This window comes from Myotis nattereri, assembly GCF_964212035.1.
Source record: "Myotis nattereri genome assembly, chromosome: 8".
NCBI lineage: Eukaryota > Metazoa > Chordata > Mammalia > Chiroptera > Vespertilionidae > Myotis > Myotis nattereri.
Genome location: NC_138083.1, coordinates 32,117,254 through 32,139,094, shown reverse-complemented (window position 1 = coordinate 32,139,094; position 21,841 = coordinate 32,117,254). Strand labels below are relative to the sequence as shown.

At 46.8% G+C, this 21,841-nt stretch overlaps 2 protein-coding genes and 1 pseudogene across 8 annotated transcripts in view; 2 read left to right on the top strand and 1 right to left on the bottom strand.

Annotated features, from left to right (window-relative positions):
• LOC308523141 (KRAB domain-containing protein 5-like) overlaps positions 1-21,841 on the top strand; it is a 180,745-nt gene that overhangs the window by 29,280 nt on the left and 129,624 nt on the right. The window lies entirely within an intron of this gene.
• On the bottom strand, positions 677-13,968 carry LOC308523138 (signal-regulatory protein beta-1-like). The gene is made up of 5 exons (XM_081096828.1): positions 13,876-13,968; positions 10,114-10,464; positions 6,585-6,905; positions 5,658-5,978; positions 677-1,277 (listed from the first exon to the last, which is right to left on the bottom strand). Exons 1-5 carry the CDS (start codon positions 13,943-13,945, stop codon positions 1,183-1,185), a joined length of 1,158 nt encoding a protein of 385 aa, XP_080952954.1. The 5' UTR covers positions 13,946-13,968; the 3' UTR covers positions 677-1,182.
• LOC308523613 (L-aminoadipate-semialdehyde dehydrogenase-phosphopantetheinyl transferase-like) lies at positions 10,715-11,555 on the top strand (annotated as a pseudogene). The gene has a single exon. The product of its transcript is annotated as an L-aminoadipate-semialdehyde dehydrogenase-phosphopantetheinyl transferase-like (transcript).

Genomic DNA, 21,841 nt, shown 5'->3' with positions numbered 1-21,841 from the left:
GGGCTCCTGGGCTGTCAGAGAGATGTATGACTGCCAGCTTAGGCCCATTCCCCCAGGGAGTGGGCCTAAGCCAGCAGGTGGACATCCCCCGAGGAGTCCCAGACTGTGAGAGGGCACAGGCTGGGCTGAAGAACCCCTCCCTGGGCCTCTAGTATAAATAAAAAACTAGGGAAGAAAAATATGAATCTGTGGTGTTTGAATCGAGATCCTCTTGCCTCAGCCCCTTCCAACTCAACAAGATCAACTGCACCTCAGACTCATACAGCCAGAACACAGGGCTGCCTCTTGCCCCAACTCCCAGTGGAAATAATTGAGGAATTCTCAACTTACTTGAAATTGCTGATCCTCAGCTTCATAATATCCTTAAACAGCAACTAAAAAGATTTTTGAAAAGACATATCCATTATCAAGTCAATGCCAAAATCAACATGGCTATCTCACTGCATTAACTTGCACAACTTAGTCATAGTATTGCTTTCTCTTCCTCTGGCTCTTAGGTCGATGGTTATCACTAAAGGTCTGATTGCACTTAATGTCACAGTGCATTCTATACCCTCAATTCCCAGAAGCCCATTTCCTCCTCCTTATCACATTCAAGTCATGTGTATGGGATAACAGAGCAGCTGTAATTTGGGATTCTGTGTGTCTTTTTTTATTTATTATTATTATTATTTTTCACATACATGTGCTTTATTGAACGCCATTGTGCACATGTGCGTGGAGCAGCTGGGAAAGGGGGAGGGCCTCAGTCTTGGGGCAGGTGATAGGAACCCACGTAGCCGCGATTCAGGGCAGAGGCGTAAAATACGACGACCGCGATGATGACCGCAAGTGTGACAAGGAGGCCCAAGACCAAAGCCCAGATGTTCAGGCACTTGGCGGTGGACGCATAGCTCTGGGCCCCAATCATGTCTCCCACCATCTTCCGGTCCCTAGACTTCACGGAGTAGGCGAAGGCCACGAACCCCAGGCAGCAGGGGTTGAAGAAGAGGGTGTTGAACAGGGACCAGACGATGTGGTCGGGCACCACGGTGTCAGTCTGGATGTTGATCACCGTCGTCCTCGCTGCCATCGAGCTCTGGGGACCCCCCAGCACAGACACCTCGTGTTCCTCCTTGAGCACCTCATAGGATGGGGTCACTCCGGCGCGGGCGCCAGAGAAGAAGGGCTGGGAGTTGGGGTTCATGGGGCCGGGGCGGAGCAGATGGCGTGCGGATGCGGATCCCAGGATAACGGAGCCTCAGTGGTGCTTCCTTTCCTGGTGGTTTCGTTTTCCCCTTTTATTTATTATTGATTTCAGAGAGGAAGGGAGAGGGAGAGAGAGAGAGAGAAACATCAATGCTGAGAATAATTGGATCAGCTGCCTCTTGCACCCCCCCTACTGGGGATCGAGCCTACAACCTAGGCATGTGCCATTGACCGGAATTGAACCCGGGACCCTTCAGTCCGCAGGCCAACGCTCTATCCACTGAGCCAAACCAGCTAGGGCCCGCTTGTGTTTCTGAGAGGAGCATGTATGAAGACCCAGCTCTGGTGGCATCAAGAACTGTGAGAAGGAACAGCAGGAGGAGCCTGTGGGCAGCAGATCCAGTTTGGGGAGAGGCGTTTGAAGCAGAGTCTGTGAAAGTTTCTAGTCAACTTTTTTCTTAGGCTGAGTCTCATAGAAGGAAGGAGACTGCAGAGATTGAGGGTGGCATGTAGCAGGAGAAGAAGGAATGAGCTGTGGGAAGCGTGTTCATGTTTAACTATCTGCTCATCATCCAGGAAATGTTTACTGTATGTCTCCAATGTCCTGGACTGTCCTCCTCTTGACATTCCTGTCATGAGAGAACATGTAGCACCTGGCAGAGGACTCTGCCTCCTCAGCCTTTCTCCCCAGGTCCTGATCCTCCTTCCTCATCCCTTCCACTCTGTCACACAGGATCAGAGCAGCCGATTCAGGAGTTCTCAATAATACACTAAACTGTGGATTCTCTTTGCCACAAGGAGCATCAGCAATCAAATAATCTGGTGATTGTCTCCAAGGTAACTACCCACTTAGCTGTCCCTCAATCAGTTCCCTCTGCCCAGTTCCTCCACAGAAACCCTAAAGCATTGTGGATATCCTTTGAAATCCTTTTTACAGTCCACCTCTTACAGGACCCCACATAATTCCTAGGAAGTAGGAATCTCTTAGAGGGATCCTTAAAACTCCTGAGGTTATTGATGGAGGTGTGTCACCTTCTAACTCTTCTTGGACCCTGACCTTGTGGGATGGCCTCTCTTGTTAACCTTGCCCCTTTTGGGACACACATTAGCCTTCCTTCCCTGCCCAACAACTTACTGTCAGGCTCTCCACTTCCTGTGGACATAGATGGCAGAGACACCAATCACCAGCAGCACCTTGAGGCCTAGGAGGACAGCTACGAGGAATTGAGTAGATAGTACTGGGCCTGCAAATCCAGGGACAGGAGGAACCATTAGAGCAGTGGTCTCAACCTCCCTAATGCCGGACCCTTTAATACAGGTCCTCATGTTGTGGGGACCCCCAACCATAAAATTATTGTCGTTGCTACTTCATAACTGTAATTTGGCTACTGTTATGAATCGTCATGTAAATATCTGATATGCAGGATGTATTTAGGTGACCTCTGTGAAAGGGTCGTTCAAACCCCAAAGGGGTCACGACCCATAGGTTGAGAACTGCTGCATTAGAGGAAACCATTCCCAGGGTCCTCCACTTTATCTGATGCTACTTGTGCCCATCAATACTCTGAAATAGCTTTTGAATGCTGATCTGGTCTCAGGCTCAAGGCAGAAATCAGAGTAATGGGGTTCATCCTCAATCAAAGTCTACTTAGCTTGCCAGGGTTGTCTTCCTCGAGGGAAGGGATGGATGGAATATGTATTCCAAAGAACAGGTAAGTGCGGCACCTGATGAACTGACTTGGTCTTCACACCCAATGGGGCAGGTAGTATTATCCTCATTCTGATGAGAAAGCTGAGGCTCAGGGAATTTATGGAGAGTCACAGATTAATGGAATTAAAGCCTAGAAAAAATACATCACTGTTGTCCCATAGGATGACCCTAAGACCTTGTCTTTTGAATGAGGACAAGTCCACCTTCTCAGTGTTACAGGAACAAATGTCAACAGAGCATTTGAGTAGAGTGAGGACAGATTTCAGTGAGAGTTGTGGTGCTGCTCTGCTTGGCACCATGGACAGGGCTGGGTCCACCCCATGTTCTCAGGAATTGAGGGGGAGCTCATGACACCTGCTTTCTGGAAAACACCCTGTGATTCAAGGAAAGGGGTCACATGCTTGGGAGGAGCTCAAAAAACATTCAGCCCACCTTGACCCCAGGGTCAATGTCAGCTGAATCTTTCAATTGGACACAGAAAGTTGAACCTGGGAAAGCACACTTTTGTATTTTTTGCAGATTTACAATAAGCAGTATTTGTTTAAATAAAAAATTAAATGATTTACTATAATTAAAATAATCCTTAAGGTAGGACTGAAGATCTCACCATTTTTCATCATATGATGGAGAATGGCAATTCTCAACTGAGAGGCTTACTGGGACTTACCCTCAGTTGAAGAGAGCTTAATTGCAAAGTTTGCATCCCTTCCCAGAGGGCACCCTGTATCAAAAGACTGGCTGGACTGGGAGCATAGAGACACAGCATAGCCTGGCTGGTGTGGCTCAGTGGTTGAGGGTCAAACTATGAACCAGCAGGTCATGGTTTGATTCCCAGTTAGGACACATCCTGGGTTGTGGGCTTGATCCCCAGTGTGGGGCATACAGGAGGTAGCCAATCAATGATTCTCTCTCATCATTGATGTTTATATCTCTCCTTCTCCCTCTCTGAAATCAATAAGAATATGTATATATTTGCCCTGACTGTTCTGGCTCAGTGGATAGAGCGTCGGCCTGCGGACTGAAGGGTCCCAGGTTCGATTCCCAGTCAAGGGCATGTACCTTGGTTTAGGGCACATCTCCAGTAGGGGGTGAGCAGGAGGCAGCTGATCGATGTTTCTCTCTCATCAATGTTTCTAACTCTCTATCCCTCTCCCTTCCTCTCTGTAAAAAATCAATAAAATATATTTTAAAAGAATATGTATATATTTATAAAATAAAATAAAGACATAGCCTTCTTCCCTCCATTTACACATTTCTCAGAAACTGTTATCTGTCCAGTTCTCTGTAGAGTGGCCCAGTCTGGTGCTGCCTTGTAGTTCAGCAGCTCCCTCTGCCAGTCCTGCTCCTTTACTGCCTCAGGCATGTGGGTCCTGACAGCTGCCCACAATAAGCTTCCCACATTCTTATAGCCATTTAGAGTTTGCTCCCCAGGGAAATGGACCTATGGAGTTTGGGGGTTTTCTGGAGAGCAAACTAAAATGCAATTTAGAAATTAGATCACTCATCAGCTAGCTGGTCAAAAGGTCCTAGTACTGGCTGGACTTGGAGTAGAAGTCGGCCCTGCTGGCTGTATTGGAGCAGTTGTTTAAATTTTCACTGTTGGTGTACTGGGATGCTGTAACCAAAGGAGGGGATACCTGGGCATCAGGCATTTGAAAATGAGTTGGGAAATGGTAATTATAAGGACTATGGTATTGGATGGTTCCTGCTGGGGCTTCAATCCTTTGGAGAAAGACAATGAAAAGCTAAGACTGATTAATTACAAGCTAACGGTTACGTGTGAGCCACAAGAGATTTTGCTAGCATTGCAGATTTTTTCCCTTCTGGAGTCAGATGGCTAAAAAAGCTGTGATTTGGACCAAGGACACAATTCTCAGAGCAGCAGAGCTACAGAGGAGGTTGAATTCTCCACATCAATGGGCCTGCTCAGCAAGGGTAGGACCCTGATGTGGCGATAGGGGACCCTGGGACTTATGGGCCAAAGAACTCAACAATCTTCAGTCCCCTTCTGGCTGCCGAGACAATGGTAGCAGGACAGCTACTTGTCTCCAAATATGGCCTTTCAGAACCAAATACAAAATGCAAAGTAAACCCTACACAGAACTGGCTCTCAGTATTACTTGAAGAGAAAATGTGAAAATGTCAACATAACTGTCACTTCAAAATTCTACTTTCTATGGATAGATTTCTAGATTATCCTGTATAAAAAAAGGCTAATATGAAAATTGTTCCCTTGGGCGGGAGTTCAACCAGGGGGCGGGGCCAGCCGGCCAACAGCACTCGGCCCCTCCCCCAGCCAGCCCCACCCCCACTTGGCCCCCCACCCTGATCAGGGCTGGGGCTGGCCAGCAAACCTCCGGCATTTCACTCCCCCCACCCCCCGCCAGCCCGCCCAATTGGCCCTGATTGGGGCAGGCTGGCCGGACCTCAACCATGCACAAATTAGTCCACCTAGCCTCTAGTGCAGCCGTGGGCAAACTACGGCCCGCGGAATGAAATGAATAAAACTAAAAAAAAAAGACCGTACCCTTTTATGTAATGATGTTTACTTTGAATTTATATTAATTCACACAAACACTCCATCCATGCTTTTGTTCCGGCCCTCCTGTCCAGTTTAAGAACCCATTGTGGCCCTCCAGTCAAAAAGTTTGCCCACCCCTGCTCTAGTGCATGAATTAGTACTTATAACATTAAAATTAAAGATAAAATTTAAATAGAGCTGGATCAGTTAGGGTGGAGGCCTCTCCCTAGATTTTACCTTTGTCCTTGTCCTTCTGGTGAGCAGAGGCCATCAGGGTGAGGTTTGTGGAGACAGCCTGCTGCCCATCGTGCTCCACCTGGCAGGTGAGCATCGCATCCTCCCTGTGGGCAGACAGATCCACGAGGATCCAGCTCCTCCAGCTTAAGGTCCCATCCTGGTTCTCTACGAGGGTCGAGGCCGTTTCTGTTCTGGACATGTTTCCGTTCTCCAGCCAGGTCAGCTGTAGGCGCCGGGGGTAGAAGTTTTTCACCAGGCAGGTGATGGCATTCACCTGGGTCTCTGACACAGTGTGTTGGGTAACCTCCAAGGTGGGCGGAACTGAAATAGCAAAGGGAAGAAGATCTGACCTCAAGAAATAGACATATCACAGAGGGGGCTTCAGAACTTAGCTCCCCCACCGCACAAAGGACGGGCTCAGACACTGAGGGTACTTGCATTTGAATGAAATCACTGAACACCTCCACCTCCCCATGTGGACCCCCACCCCTTGTCTCTGGGGAGGGGTAGAGACGGAGTCCAGCTTTTTGTCTTGTTTTTGTGGTTTTCATCTTACTGGTAACTGCCATTAGGGTCATATGATTGAAATCAATCACTACAGCCCCAGGCATGCAGTTAGAACATACTAACTTCAGCAAAATAAATGAAATTACCAAGCACATGAAAGCTTGGCTTATAGTAGGCGCTCAGTAAGTGGAGTTGCTATTGGTTAAGCAGATAAAACGATCAAGCACATGGCTTGGCATGTTGTAGATTTTTCACCTGCCAGCTGCCATTAGACAGGGGTGAGTGATGGGCAAATCCAAGTGAGTGATGATGGGAAGGATTGTCAGGAATTAAATTCCTGGCCCGGAGCAAATTAGGGGGAGGAGCAGGCTGGGAGGACAGGGGCCAGGTGTGGCTTGGGCTGGGTGTGAGGGGCTCTACCTCGAATGGCCTCAGACACGTTGGCAGTCCCACGAAGAGGAGGGTCCCCCTGTAGGGTGTCATGGGCCACCTGGCAGATGACCTGGGAGCGAACATCCCCCGAGGCCAGCAGCACCCTGGCTGTGCTGGAGACGCTGTAGGAAGGGCTGTCTCCTTCTGGGTGCATGGTGGTCTGGGAAGCTGGGAGCTCATTCCCATCCTTGAACCATTTCAGGGTGATGTCTCTGGGGGAGAAGCCATGGGACTTGCAGGTGAAGCTCACTGTCTGCCCAGGCGGCGACCTGCCCGTGGGGCCCGATACCACAGGGCGAGAGGGTTTGGCTTTAAAAGGAACACAATGAACAATGAACATGACTGTGACTCTCACCACTAACCACAAGCCTGTGGCACTGTCAAACCTTCTCATTTACTTTGTGTTAGCCTTCTATTAATGGTGGGGGTGTCATTGTCCTCATCTTACATAGGAGGACCTCTTGTCCCCAGAGGTGAACTCTGAGTGAGGGACAGGGCAGACAAGCAATTCCACGCTTGCGTTCAAAGTCAACTTTTTCCCCTCCAGGTGATTTCCCACAGTCTGGGCCCAGGGACAGAGTTCCTGGTCAGTCTCACTTTTGTGCACTGGCTGTTCATAGCTGGTCCCCAATCCTTACAGACCAGCGAATGGAGCGATGATTATCATCCTCATCAAGTGGGGAAACTGAGGACTTGGGGGAGACAGAGACTTGCCCAGGAGCACACAGCCGTGGGATGACAATGCCGTGGCTCAGTGAGGGTCTGTCCTCTCAACAGGCTCACCTGGAAACATTCTGTAAAGGCAGATTGGATTATATCATCAATATTTGATTAATCAGTGATTTTATTAGTATTATGTTGTTCTACACAATTTCTGCCAGTGAGGAGCTGAGGTCCAGCCAAGTTAAGTGGTTCACGACACTGACAGAACCCCTTGATTTGGGGGTGCAACTCTGTGCTGGGTGATTCAGACAGAGCACCTCAAATCCTTTCCTCTCTCCTAAAAGGCGTTTATGATCATCACCATTTTAGAGATGAGAAAACTAAACTGAGAGTAATGAAGGGACTGTGCCCTTGGCCACTCCTGTCCCCAGAGGTATTTCCTGGGGCCTCCCAGGTATTCACGTCCATCAGCAGAGCCAGTGCCCACCTTCAGGAGCCTGACCCTGACCGCCACCTGCTCCAGGGAGGAGTGCCCTCCAGTGCTCAGGCCTGGGGGCCCTGCAGCAATAAATGGGAGAAAGGGCTCCTGACAGTGAGTCTATGAGCTCCTGCTCACTGGGGCCGCAGGGCCCTCTAGGAAATGCCCCCTCCTCTCCCTCAGTCTGCAGAGACAGGGATGCTGCCCACGGCGGTGCTGGGGCTCAGCGACCCCTCTCTGCTCTGTCCAGGCCACTGAGCCAGGCTGCTCCTGTGGCTGCTCAGTGAGGAAAACACCACAAAGAAGGGAAAGGCCTCCTGGATGCTCCATAGGAGAGCCATATCCTGTGGGAATAGTTGCAGGTCATATCATGGGACATTTGAGGGTCAGTCTCCTCTCAGTTGGAAACCTAGACCTGCCTCCCCTGAGGACCCTTTTTAAATTATTTTTTTCTGAAGAACATAAAAATGCATGATTGTAAGAAAAGGGTTGGAGCTTTCTCCACACTTTGACAAGCACAGTGTAGGACTGGTGAGCAGGGCTGTGAGTTATGCTGTTTGAGGTTTAAATCTTACTTTCTCTTCCTGGTCAGTTCAGGTTTCCTCTCTGAGCATCAGTGTCCTCATAGCTATAGGAGTAATGACACCATGAAGACATGAACCCTGACCTCTCCCACGGCTGCTTGTTCAGCCAGGCATTACCTGGACTAGTAGCTCAGGGAAGGGGCAGGAGCTCTCTACCAGGGGGCAGCAGGTCTGAATGATGATGGAGCCACTTACACCTGTGATGGCCTCGGCAAGGATACACTACTGGGAACTGTTAAAGCCACCCTCCCTACCTGTGTCCAGGGGCTGTGGGGTGACTCCATTGCAACCATGTCTAGGAGGGAATTTGGCAAGACCCACACAAATTAAAATGCACACACCCTGTGACCTAGCAATGCCTCTTCCTGTGAGCACCTCCCTGTTGAGTAGGGTGACCCATGGACAAGGGTATCCCCAGTGTCACTGTGTGAATAGCCCAAGGCTGGGAACAACTCACATCTACCAACAGAAGACAGTGAATGAACGATGCTGTCTCCACTGGCTGGAGGGGAGGCAGCTGTTGAAGGAGGGGCAGCTCTAGGTGCTGATGTGGATGCTCGATTTGGGGCGATGTGGCTGAAGGCAGGAAGAGGTTCCCAATCACCTTGGTCCACAAAGTCTGAGTGTGAGGGGCATGTGAAGCTTTGGGTACCATTGAACATAAGAGGTGCTGGCTCCCTGTTCAATGGTGTGCTGGAATGAGCTTTATTCAGTGCCTGCATTCACCAGGCTTTTGATGGATAGAGTGTCTATCCTTTTTTTTTAGAGTGTCTGTCTTTGAAGCAGGAAAAAGACGCTAAAATCAGAGTTCTGGAACAATTTCCTCACTCACTGGCCATGTGACTTCGGACAGAGTCCCTTCACCTTTTGACCTCAGGTGCCCCTCTGTAAATGGGGAGTCATGCCTGATGGTCTGAAGGTCCCTGCCTGCTCACAGTCCAGGATTCAGGATCCTGGGCCTCTGGTAAAACACCCTCAATGAAAACGGTGTTGCCTCAATGGGACGACCCCTAAGCCACCCACATGGGGAGCCTCTTCCGTGGGTGAGGGACATTCTGAGACGACCCAACTCTGCTTGGAGGCTGTGTTACAGTGACTGGGATTCTGGAATAAAAGGGGGTTTCCAGGCAGACCCACAGTGATCGCCCACTTCTGGGCATCTCCTCCCAGTGGGGCTGTCAGAGTGAACAGTGAGTTGGGCTTCTCAGGATTTCCTTCTCCTGTGATGTTTCTGAGGCTGAGATAAAGCAGCACCTTCTCTACTCCCTGCCCTCAGTGAGTTTCTCCCACTGGAGAGAAGAGAACAAAGCTTCGAGGGGAGGAACCGCTGCCTACTTTGTTCTGCAGCTGCCTCAGCACCCAGCGCAGAGCCTGGTTCACCGCAGGTGCCCATGGGTGTCACTAAGGAGGAGCTTCGGCCCCATTGAGGGGAGCACTCCCTGGAGGTGGGTGAGGTCTGGCCTTGTGATGGGCAAGTCAATCAGCCTCTCAGTTCCTCATCCCTGGCACCAAGGGTCTGGACAGGATTGAAAGGCCAGGACTGGGGAGCCAGACAAGCGGGGGTTCCAGACTTTTCCCACCACTGACCAGCCATGGTGGCTCAGCAAATAGCATGACATCTCCAGGCCTCAACTTCCCTGATCTGCAGACGGGGTGAAATCAGACCATGAATCAGAGCAGGACTATAAGTACCCACCTCTTGACCTGACTCTTAGTTGTTGCTTAAAGATGGAATTCGTTCTCACTCACTTGTTGTGACACATGTGGGACAAAGGATCCCCCTTGTACTCACCACTCACGCTGAGCTGAGTGCCTGCTCCAGACTTGAACTCCGTGTCATCACCTCCTCTCTGGAACTTCACACAGTAGTAGGTCCCTGTGTCTGCTGGGGTGATGTTACTGATGCGGATGGAAAAGTCCATGTTGTCTCTCCTCGTGGCATCTGCAACCCATGTTATTCGGGGGGAGTGGCCTCCTCTGAGACTGTAGATGAACTCCCGGCCTGGCCCTGTCCCTCTGAACCACAGTGTGGGCCCCATGGGGGTCAGGGAGGTCATGGTGCAGCTCAGAGTGGCCGTCTCTCCGGCTGCGACGGACACTGTCTTCTGAGGCTGAATCACCTGCAGCTCCGCACCTGCCCCTCCTGGAGGGAAGCACAGAGCAGGTGTTTATTCAGCATCTGGGAGCCTGTGGGCTGGTCAGTATTTATCAACAACAGCTCTCATCGACCAAGTGCACACCCTGAGCGGGCCTTGAGCCCAGCACATTGCATGTGTCATACATGTAACCCTCACAACGAGCCTGTAATGTGAGAGCCTGTAACAAATGAGGAAACTGAGGCACAGAGAGGTAACATGATGTGGCAAAGAGTGGGTTTATGTTTTTCCCCCACCATGTGGTTCTACTTGGTGCCAGCATTGGAGGGGGTGCACTGGGCCTTTTCCTGCAAAGGTTGGCTGCCCAACTCAGCTGACTGGCTGCTGGTGGTATCATCAAGCCAGCCCGAGGAGTTCATCTTTGCCAGGGATGCTAAGGCAGCAATGGCTGGTCGTCTGTAGATGAGGAAGTTAGCTGCAGAGAAACCAAATATCCCTTGGAATAATATTCATTTGCAAAGCACTGCATAAGGAAAACTATCTCTTGCAAAAGACTCATCGAATCCTTACCTAGTTTCATCCTAAACGTCTCTCATTAAAGTGACTGTGCGGTAGTTGCTGCTGAACCTGAGCTACAAGTTGGAATTGAATCAGGTCCTGCTTCAACTTCAGAATGCCTTCTGAGTATGAAAGAAAAGTTTACCAACAAGGAACGGGAAGCAGTCAGAAGCTTCAAGGACAAATGGACTCGCCTGCATATGCTCTATGGGCATCAGGCCCTGAAAGAAAGCTTCATAGAAGCCATAGGTGCTGGACTAGGGTTTGAATCATAATGGCTTGAATGTCCCCATTAAATTTGGAAGTGGCCAGGTTTATAAAGAAACATGTTTGTTTCTGGATGGAGAAGACGGAAAAGAATGGGCGTTTGAAGAGAGCCAAACAGATGAGCACTATTCGTGGCAGTTAGCTCCTAGGAAACCCGATGCATCTAGACATCAGATGCTTCATCTCAAGATGATCCCACACCCCCAGAGGCAGGTCCTGTCCTTCCCTACAGGACTTAGTATCACCTGCGGTTCCTATGAGCCCTCATCATCCTTCATGTTGGGACTGTTTTTCTTCCCAGAAGAAGTTCTGATGGGAAATGCTACAAAGTCATGAAACTTTGTATTATCAAAGGGAAGGGAAATGAAACTAATATTCAGTGCTCACTAAAAAATAAAATGCCTTTGTATTATCAAAGGGAAGGGAAATGAAACTAATATTCAGTGCTCACTAAAAAATAAAATGCCTATTACTATCCAATTTCATTTCATAAAACAGCTTGAAAAAGAAAAACACAACTTTCCCTAGTAAGAGAGCATACTCCCAGTTCAAGAAAGCTTAGTAGAATACATGTTTACCTTTTTCCTCCCCAGAATCACTCTGAATTGTCAGAGAAATGGAACAGGGTGGCAGAGTCTTAGCTGATCCAGGCATTTTATTTCCATTTGCTTTATTGCGCTTCACTTTATTTGCGCTTTCACAGGTGTTGGCGGTTTTACAAATGGAAAACAAGAAGACCCTCCCCCACCAGGGAAAGCAGTGGGTGGAGGGTGAGAGGGCATTGATTCACCAGGGAACCTGTATGCGTTGTACATAACCATGGACACAGGCAATAGAGTGGTGAGGGCCTGGGCTGGGTGGGGATGGGTGAAGGGGGTCAATGGGGAAACACACACACACACTCACACACACAAAGGGGACATCTGGAATACTTTCAACAATAAAGGTAATTATTTTTAAAAGACCCTCCACCAGCAAAAAGATTAGGACTCATTTTATCACAGAAGACTGGAACTGAGCCCGCAGTATCTCTGAGGCAGGCCTTACATTCTTGTTGTAGAAAAAATCCACAGAAAATGAAAAGATGCCATAAGGAGGCATTAACTTGTTGTCTTTCAGACACAACTACATCAGAGATAACGATTTCTAAAACATTTTCCTTGGAAAATGAATCCTCTTTTTATTAAAATGGGAACATTCTTTTCTCTGAGCTGCACATCCGGTGTTAATGAATAATTTGTGGCATAACTTTCACTGGCTGTAAAGTGCTCTGTTGCGGGGCTAATGTCAGGTAGGATGCTTGGAGCAGAGGTAAGTGTGCAAACAGCTGAGGGAAGTAACCAAGGGCATTAATGGTCTCACCCAGCACCCAGCTCAGAGGTGTCACTGAGGACACGTTCTTGCCTCAGCCTCAATTTGTTTTGTCTCAGGCCTGTCTCAGGGTCAGGAAGCTGCTGCTGTAACTGTCAGCTTCCCATCTTCACAGAATTGCATCCAAGAGTCAGGACAGGCCATTTCTCCTCTCCCATCTCAGATTTGTCAGGGAGGAGAGCATTTCCCGCAGCCAGGGCCAATCGCTGCCCAGCCCCGGGAAGAGCCTTTTATTCCTCCTCTGCAACCCCCCACTCCATCTTCCCAGCACTCTCGGGCCAGTTGGGCAGAGGCTTACCAGGTTCTTTCTCCTGCGGGCGCCCTGGCTGAACGCCTGCAACCCACGCAGCGCCCTGGTGCTGGGCGCCTGGAGGGCTGGGGAGCCCCGCGCTGTCACAGCGGGTCGTGTTGAGACACACACACGCGTGCACACGCTCTCTGCCTCCGCGGACAGTCACGGGCACTGAGTGTGTTGATCTCACACCCCCGGCCCCCGAGTATTTTTCTGGAGACGGACCTAGAAGCAGTTGGCTTCAGGGGACCCCATGTTAGTAATTTACAGGGAAAAGGAATTTTTCATAGAAATCCCGCTTGCTCTGCCCTTGTTAAGGAGGGGCTGGCAGTGGCCTTTGTCCTCTCGACATGCAGGGCTCTCTTGTCCTATCCGGGCCAAAAAGATCTTTCTGGATGCCCCCTAACCCTCCCTTTTTTCTTTAAAGATGGAAGGTCGGTTAATACCTTAGAGAGTCAGATGTGAGTGGCTTAAAGGGCAGACAAGAGAATTCTATTCTATAAGTATGCATTTCAAATTAAACATGTGAGGTGCCTTATTTGCAATTCTATTGAATATTGTATATTTTTATCTGACAGGGATGATTCCAGGGCAAGCGAATTTTGGGTAGTTTACCGACTGACTCTGCCTCCTGACTTTGGTGAAATACATCAAACTCTCCCACTTGTCGTTCAAAGACTATCTTCCCTGCTAGGTTCTTGGGTTCAAAGGCATTTTAAGAATTACCTCCTGTTCAGCACCTAAGACTCCAAGTATCATCTGTTTTGTTGCCTCTGGTAACAGGTGCAGAGGATGGACCCACAGAGAAAACACTCAGATCCCTGACTTCATGTGTCAGGTAAAGCCCTGTCCTTGGCCTTGTGTGCAGCCCTGGGTGACACACCCATGCTTCCCTGGAGGCCCTGAAATTTCAGGGGCAAAAAGAAGTCCAGGGGCAGGAAGAGAATGTTCTAGCCCAAGGAGTGCTCACCTGGGAGGCCCAGCAGTAGAGTCAGCAGCAGGCAAGGAGGAGAGCGGGGCCAGGAGGCAGGGACGGGCATCCTGGAGGCCTGAGGGGCCTGCTGTGTCCAAGTGTGTGCCCGGAGGACCCGGACTCTCTGCTCTGTGAGAGAAGTGAGGCTCCAGTTGTGTGATATAAGAGGAAGTGCCTAGGAAGGGGTGCAAGGCTGTGACACAGTAGCCAGCCTCTATATTCTAAATAGTTCCTGCCTCTATATTCTAAATAGTTCCTGCCTCTATATTCTAAATAGTTCCTGCCTCTATATTCTAAATAGTTCCTGCCTCTATATTCTAAATAGTTCCTGCCTCTATATTCTAAATAGTTCCTGCCTCTATATTCTAAATAGTTCCTGCCTCTATATTCTAAATAGTTCCTGCCTCTATATTCTAAATAGTTCCTGTCTCTATATTCTAAATAGTTCCTGCCTCTATATTCTAAATAGTTCCTGCCTCTATATTCTAAATAGTTCCTGTCTCTATATTCTAAATAGTTCCTGCCTCTATATTCTGCCCCGACCCGCGGGACAACAACGGGGGAAAGAAGAGACACCCTAGGAGAATGAGACAAACAAGGGACACGAAAAAATGGAGGCAAGACAAGTCCTGATCAAGCCTCAAACTTTATTCTCACAGCGGCAGGATATATACTGTTTTAGGGAAGGGGGGTGGGTAAAGGGGTCTATGGGCAGTAACCTTTTACTAGAGATTTATTAGGCTCCTGATGGCTGTGCTTATCAGCGCAGATGTGTGATTTAGCAGCCTCCGGATGGCTGTGTGTTTATCAGTGGAGATGTGTGATTTAGCGGCTGTGTGAGGGTAGTTTATCTGTAACTGCTGGCCAATTTGCAAGACACAGGTGGTTTCTGGTAATTAGGAGTTTCTGGAGGAACCAGAAACTTATAATTCTTAAGATGGCTTTGTTTAAGCCAATATCTTTAATGGCTCCCAACAATTCCTCCCTTTTTCTTTATTAAGGGTGGGCTTTAACCGACTGGGGGAGTAGGGACCTGGTTCCTCCCGTGGGATGGTGGGATCCCACCGCCAGTGGCTCTTGGTATCTTTTGGGGAGGAGAGGCAGAGCCGATAGTTATGTATGGATATCAACCTCTATGCAAACCAGGTGTGCTCACAGGGAAATCCAGAGGAGGTCAAAAAAATTTTTTGTGACCTTCCCTTGCAGTGCTTTGCCGTGCACCCAGGTCGGTGCCCATGCCTTTCTCCTTCTATGGGGAGTAGGCAAGCATCCCTCTGGTGTCATGCTGTCCCCGCAGGGAGGGAGTTTTAGCAGTTATTATAATCACATTCACTGTCTAACATGGCTAGACGATGGTAGTGTACCTGAATGGGTTTGGCCAGGACGCTATCAACCTGTTGTTTTACAAAGTCTGTTAATTTCCTAAAAGCCCAGGGGCCGAAAGCTAGGATTAGGAGAAGGCTTATAAGGGGGCCGAGAATCGGAAGCAGGTAGGGCAGGAGTCCGTTCAATCCGCTCCAAAGGGGGTTCTCGAATAATTCTCTCCGTCTCTTCACTAGATCTTCTTGTAACTTCTTTATCTTGTCTCGGACGATCCCGGATTTGTTGGCATAGAAGCAGCAGCGTTCCTGTAGGGCCAAGCATATTCCTCCCTGTTCTGCTGTGAGCAAATCTAACCCTCTTCTATTTTGTAGTACTACTTCAGCTAATGAATCTATCTGATCTTGGAGATCATTGATAGTGCCTGAGAGAGCTTGGACATCATCAGTTAGCTGGTTAGATAATTTGTTATAGGTATGCAATGCTGTTCCTAAAAAAAGGTCAAGAGAGGTCAATACAGAATGTTTAAGTGCCTTCCCCAGGAGGGGATAAATCCCTTCACATTCTCAAAATATCCACTTAGCCCAATTTGCCAATTTTAAGTCAGTTTGAAATAACGTTTATTCTTTTAACTTTACTTGTCCTAAGTTATGAACAGTAAATGACATTAATTAAATTTCTGGTATTAGTCTTTAAGTAAATTTACATAAACTTTGTTTAAGGAGGCAAAATACAAATTATTTAATTTAGCTTATGAAGCCCAATATATTGATTTTTAACTTTAGTTAGACATCTGAAGGAAACCTCTTTTTATTTTCTTCTAAACAGCTTTCTTTCTCACACAAGCAACAAATGTAAGGAACATGGTTGCCTTTTGAGATTTTAACAAATACTGTCGCAAAGCTATATATTTCAAGTGATTTTTCATTTATGGTGACTAACTGTTGTCAGATTTAGTATTTTAACAACAATCTGTAAATGTTAGTGGAAGATATTTCAAAATATTAAAATTTCTCCTTTTTATTAAATTTAAAATAATGTTTTTAAACAGCGTTCCCTTTCGGCTTATTTGCATATACAGAGGGATCATGGGAAGCCTTCAGTAACTTTTTAGAAGATTTTTACTTTACTAGGATTCAATTGCTTACAAGGATTAGTAAATTCAGTAAAGCTTTATGTCTGATACACGAGGTGCAAACGCTGCCCCACCTCCAGCCTAATTTAAAATGCAGTAGTGAGGAGCTTTTGTATTTCAAATTACATCTTAAAATTTCACTGCTGTATTTTAAGAAATATTAAACAAAATAACTTGTTTTGCCCTTTTTCAGAGGCAAAAACTTAAAATATATATTTATTAATTTTTATTTGATAAAGCTTTCCATGTGATTTCAAGTATATTAAATTTAGCTAAACTTAAAAAGAGAGAATAGACTTTTGAAAAACATTTCAGAGCCCGTGAAATTTCTCAAAGTCATTCCTTAGTTATAGTTTTGAAATCCAACTTGAGAGACCACCAAATATATATATAATTTAAAAATTATATACTTCTTATAATTATTAGGAGATATCAATTAAATTTAAAGCAAATTAAATATTTAGCATTCTTCAAATCAATACTTTTACATTTAAGGATACATTTCAAACAAAATATAAGGCATTTTCAATTAATAGATTAACTTCTATCATGTAGACTTCATACTAGGCATACTCAGATTAACATTTCAGTATTATAAATTTCAATACTTTTAGATGATTTGAACTTAAAAGTTTTAAGTTTCCAGCCATAGCTATTCATATGTAAACTTGACTGTCAACTTCCTGGTGGTACTTTGCCTCAGGGCGGGAAATTTCAAAAGAGCTACTTTAAATCGCCTTGGGAAACCTGTCTGCATTTCTTTCTCAGGTTCATCTTTGCCATTTTTAAGACCAAAACAGTCTCGGGTTTTTATTCTGTACTCAGCAAAAGGTCAAGTTCAGCTCAAAACTATGCGCACTCGTTTTTAAACTGGCCTTTTCCCTTTACATGTGCACAGAAATCCTGGATGCATTTATGAATTAGTAAAAGCTATTCAATTATAAGAACTTTAATTTTAGAATACTTGGGGAGGGGGCGTCCACACTGGATCGCCACGTGCTCCTTCTTCCCTTCCCCCACACCCTGCTTTTGGGGGAAGTTTCAGCAAATGACTCAGATGGCGTATTTTTCCCAAAGTCATGCTTATAGAAAAAGACATTTTAAATTTTTTCCTATTTTGCTTTCTAAAGTCATGGCTAGCACCCAAAGTTATCTTAGCCAAAGTTTGGTTGTCATAAGATGTTCTCCGGTAATTTTTAAATAAAACATTAAGTAATCTCATTGCGGGAGAGCTTGTAACTCTGCTCTCTCTTGCCACCTTTGAATCTCTCCACACCAGAGGCGGATTCAACAGTGGGGTTTCATTTCTTATTACAGATTTTAGATTCCAAATACAAGTTAAGATAAGAAAACATGTTAAGATGACCATGGCACTATTTTTTCAGCCTGATTTTAAGGAGTACCTTTTAATATTCCAATTTCTTTATAATTTGGCCTTTTTGCACAGGTGATTCTATTAACGGCAAATTAAACATTTCAGGATTAGGACATGGAGGTGGAGGGAGCCATGAAGGCCATTTCTCTCATTTTTTTTTTTTTCTTTCTGCTCCTCTTAAGGAGCGGATGGTGCAAGGGGGAGGAGATCCATCCTCCTTGACCTCTCCTAAAGCCTCTAGGAAATGAAATGCCGTGTTCCACTAGGGGAAACAATTTTTGGCAAGTTCTGATTAACTTTTTGGCAAACTTTTAAGATCTAATATACCTTTTTCAAGCAAAACAAAGGTTATATTCTATAATAACATGTAAAAACTGTAAAAGATTTCCTTCTAAAATTTTAACACTTTAAACATGCAAATCAAAAGTCTATAATAAACCATGAGCAAAGGTCAGTGACGAAAGTGAAAAAATTCTTTAAATCTTTCTTTTTAACCTGAAATCCTCGAGCCTTGAGGGACTCCCTGAGCCCTCTGAGAAATTCTTAAATCTTTCTCTTAACCCTTACTCCCCGTGTCCTGAGGGACTCCCTGAGCCCATCTAGAAATACCTCATGAAAGTTCAATGAGTTGCCCATTATTTTGGCTGGGTAGTTCTCAAGATTTCCTCCTCCACGTAAGCCTCTGGGACGTATAAACCCGTGCCAGGTCAGCTGGGAATTTCTTAAATCTCTGGTGATCCTTATGTAACCGCTCTCCTTTTACCTTACGGCCTCTGCTCGCGTGTCATAGGTCGGGATGTATAAGCCCCATACCAGGATGGCAACCACTAAGACTTAGCGAGCTCAGAGTTTGCCAGAGAGGGTGACACAGGTCGGGCCAGAGAAGAATTACTTTTCCCAGTGATTCAGAGTTTTCACTGCCGGTGTCGGGTACCCTTCACTCTTCCCCGAACGGCGAGGTGAAGTGCTTATTAGTGGACTGGAGGGAGATCAAGAAAACTAAAAAGGCCAGCCAAAGAGGGTGAGGGCTCTCAAGAGGTATTTTGAAATTCTTGTTTGAAAAGTTTCGTCTGCTTACCTTCACAATGATCTGTCTCACGGGCGGGTGAAACCGTGGCGATCAAGATGCCGAGTCTTCACTCACGAGTCAATACTGCGTGGTGACTCTAAGGGGTGCCTGGCCAGGCGCTTCAAGCAGACGTTCTCGCAGGGGGTCCCCAAGTTGCCACGTTGAGCGCCAGACTGCCCCGACCCACGGGACAACAACGGGGGAACGAAGAGACACCCTAGGAGAATGAGACAAACAAGGGACACGAAAAAATGGAGGCAAGACAAGTCCTGATCAAGCCTCAAACTTTATTCTCACAGCGGCAGGATATATACTGTTTTAGGGAAGGGGGGTGGGTAAAGGGGTCTATGGGCAGTAACCTTTTACTAGAGATTTATTAGGCTCCTGATGGCTGTGCTTATCAGCGCAGATGTGTGATTTAGCAGCCTCCGGATGGCTGTGTGTTTATCAGTGGAGATGTGTGATTTAGCGGCTGTGTGAGGGTAGTTTATCTGTAACTGCTGGCCAATTTGCAAGACACAGGTAGTTTCTGGTAATTAGGAGTTTCTGGAGGAACCAGAAACTTATAATTCTTAAGATGGCTTTGTTTAAGCCAATATCTTTAATGGCTCCCAACAATATTCTAAATAGTTCCTGCCTCTATATTCTAAATAGTTCCTGCCTCTATATTCTAAATAGTTCCTGCCTCTATATTCTAAATAGTTCCTGCCTCTATATTCTAAATAGTTCCTGCCTCTATATTCTAAATAGTTCCTGCCTCTATATTCTAAATAGTTCCTGATTGTGAAATAGTCAGTCAGGGAAGCAACCACAGGGTGAGCAGTTACTCAACTTAGTTTTCAGAGGGACTTGGACAGGCCTCCAGGGAGTAGTGCTCCCCCACCCCCATTCCTGGGGCCTCTGCTCTCCTTTGGCCCCTCAGCCCATCTGAGGTCTTCATGGTGATGCCCCCTTAGGGGGCCCAGGACAAGAAGGGTGTGTGGTGTGGACTGTGTGCCAAACTCCCAAGCCCAGGATCCTACTCAGCTGGAGGATGGAAGAGGGTTCACCAGAGCCTGGTCAGCGTTCGGATGGAACCAGGTCCTAAATGACCACTTACTGATGGAACTGGTAAAACTCTATGCAAAAGCACAGTGTGGTGTGCACCTTAGAACTGGTATGTGCCTCCTTGCAACAAAAGACATAATTTCCTCACATCTTTCCGGAAAGCACATGTATTATATGACCACATTTATACATCCAGGCATGTATCTCAGAGAAATGCAATTTATGTCCACTCCAAACGCTGTGAGCAAAATAAATCCTATTTTAGGATTTTCTATTTTAGCAACTTTCAAATATACAACCCAGTATTGCTAACTGTAGTCACCATGTTGGATTTATATCCTCAGAACGTATTTATCTATAGCTAGAAGCTTGTTCATTTGACCACCTTGACCTGTTCCCCCACCGAATGTGCAGCCTCTCACATCCACCAATCTTTTCTCTGTCTGTGAGTTTCCCCCCAACCCCCAGTTTCCACAAATAACTGAAATCATACAGTATTTCTTTCTCTGCCTGATTTATCACATTGCATAATGCCCTGAAATTCCATTTCTGTTGTTGCAAATGGCAGCATTTCCTTGTTTCTCTGGGTGAATAATATTCCATTGCCTATATACATTTTCTTATGCATTCACCCACTGATGGGCACTTACATTACTTGCTTGACTTGTATATTGTAAATAATGGTGCAATGAACATGGGGTTGCAGATTCCTCTTCATGGTAGTGATTTCATTTTCTGTGGATGTAGACCTGGGGGTGGAATGGCTGGGTCATATGAAGGTTTTATTAATTTTTTGAGGCTTCTCTATACTGTTTTCCATGGTGGCTGCACCAAACCTCTAATTGAATGAATTTCATGTCTTTTTTTTTTTTTTAGTTTCTGGACCTTCTTTTCTGCTTCATCTAATCTGCTGTTGAACCCTTCTATTGAATTCTCCAGTTCAGTGATTGATTTTTGTTTGGTACATTCTCATATTATTTTAAAAAATATATTTTATTATTGATAGCATTACAGATAGCTCCCATTTCCCCTCCTATACCCTCCACCCACCCCCGCAAGCACTTACCCACCCACCCCAGGTCTTTATTACCCTACTGCCTGTGTCCATGGGCCATGCATGTAACTATATAAGATCTTTATTCTCATATTTTGTATCTCTGTTGAAATTCTCACATTGTGCAGCCTTGTTCTCCTAGAGAGGTGAACAAGGTGAGCATCGTTATGAGCATTTATAAAACTACCAGGTAATCCTTAAGGTGCATGTCGGGAGTTTTATGCTTTGGGGTGGTGTTTGGTTCACATTCCTCCATGTCCTCATGGTCCTTGACTCTCCCTGTTGGTTTCTGTGTGTGAGATAAAAGAGGCGCCTCTTCCCATCTTGGTGGCGAGCTCTGTTGCAGAAGACGAGCATTGTCACTCAGCCCTGTTCTAGCACTTGGCTGTCTCTCCAAACTTCGTGATTATCCAAACTGCCTTCTTTGTTCTCTGTTGCTCCCAATAGCTGAGGCGCCATTTCAGTGTCTGGAGGGGAGGAATTCAGTCTGCAAGTAGTTGCAGGCTGATGGGAAGCTGGATCCTCAGGCAGCAGCGTTTAAGTATGAATGTAGACCTCTATCAGGAAAGGCTGGGAGGTGGGAGCTAAGCTCTTGGGAATAGCCAGGGAAGAACTGGCTTTTTGTTTTCTACAATCCCGTGGGCCCCACTATGGCCAGCCCCACTGGCCGCAAGAGTCAGGTGGTCAAGGGGAGTGTCCCCTGAGCAGCAGCCGCAAGTCAGGGCTCTCACCCTGTGCACAAGCTGCTCTCAGGGAGGCACCAGCCACCTGGGGGCCACAGAGGAGCATGTGCACCTGACACCCTCTCAGCTCCCTGGCTCTGGAGAGGATGGTTGGCCCCTGACGTGTGATAGATGAGAAGCTGACCCTCAGCGGCAGCCTTTATGAGAAGCAAATAGGCCTCTTTCAGGGAAAGACTGGGCGCTGGGCATTTCTGCTGCCTCGTGGTGAGACCTGGGGGGT

Coding starts and splice junctions, on each gene's coding strand:
- LOC308523138 (XM_081096828.1), bottom strand. CDS start 13,945: ATGCCCGTCCCTGCCTCCTGGCCCCGCTCTCCTCCTTGCCTGCTGCTG. Junction 10,465..13,875: donor TCTACTGCTGGGCCTCCCAG/GTGAGCACTCCT, acceptor GCTTCCCTCCAG/GAGGGGCAGGTGCGGAGCTG. Junction 1,278..5,657: donor CCAGAAGGACAAGGACAAAG/GTAAAATCTAGG, acceptor AATAAATAAAAG/GGGAAAACGAAACCACCAGG.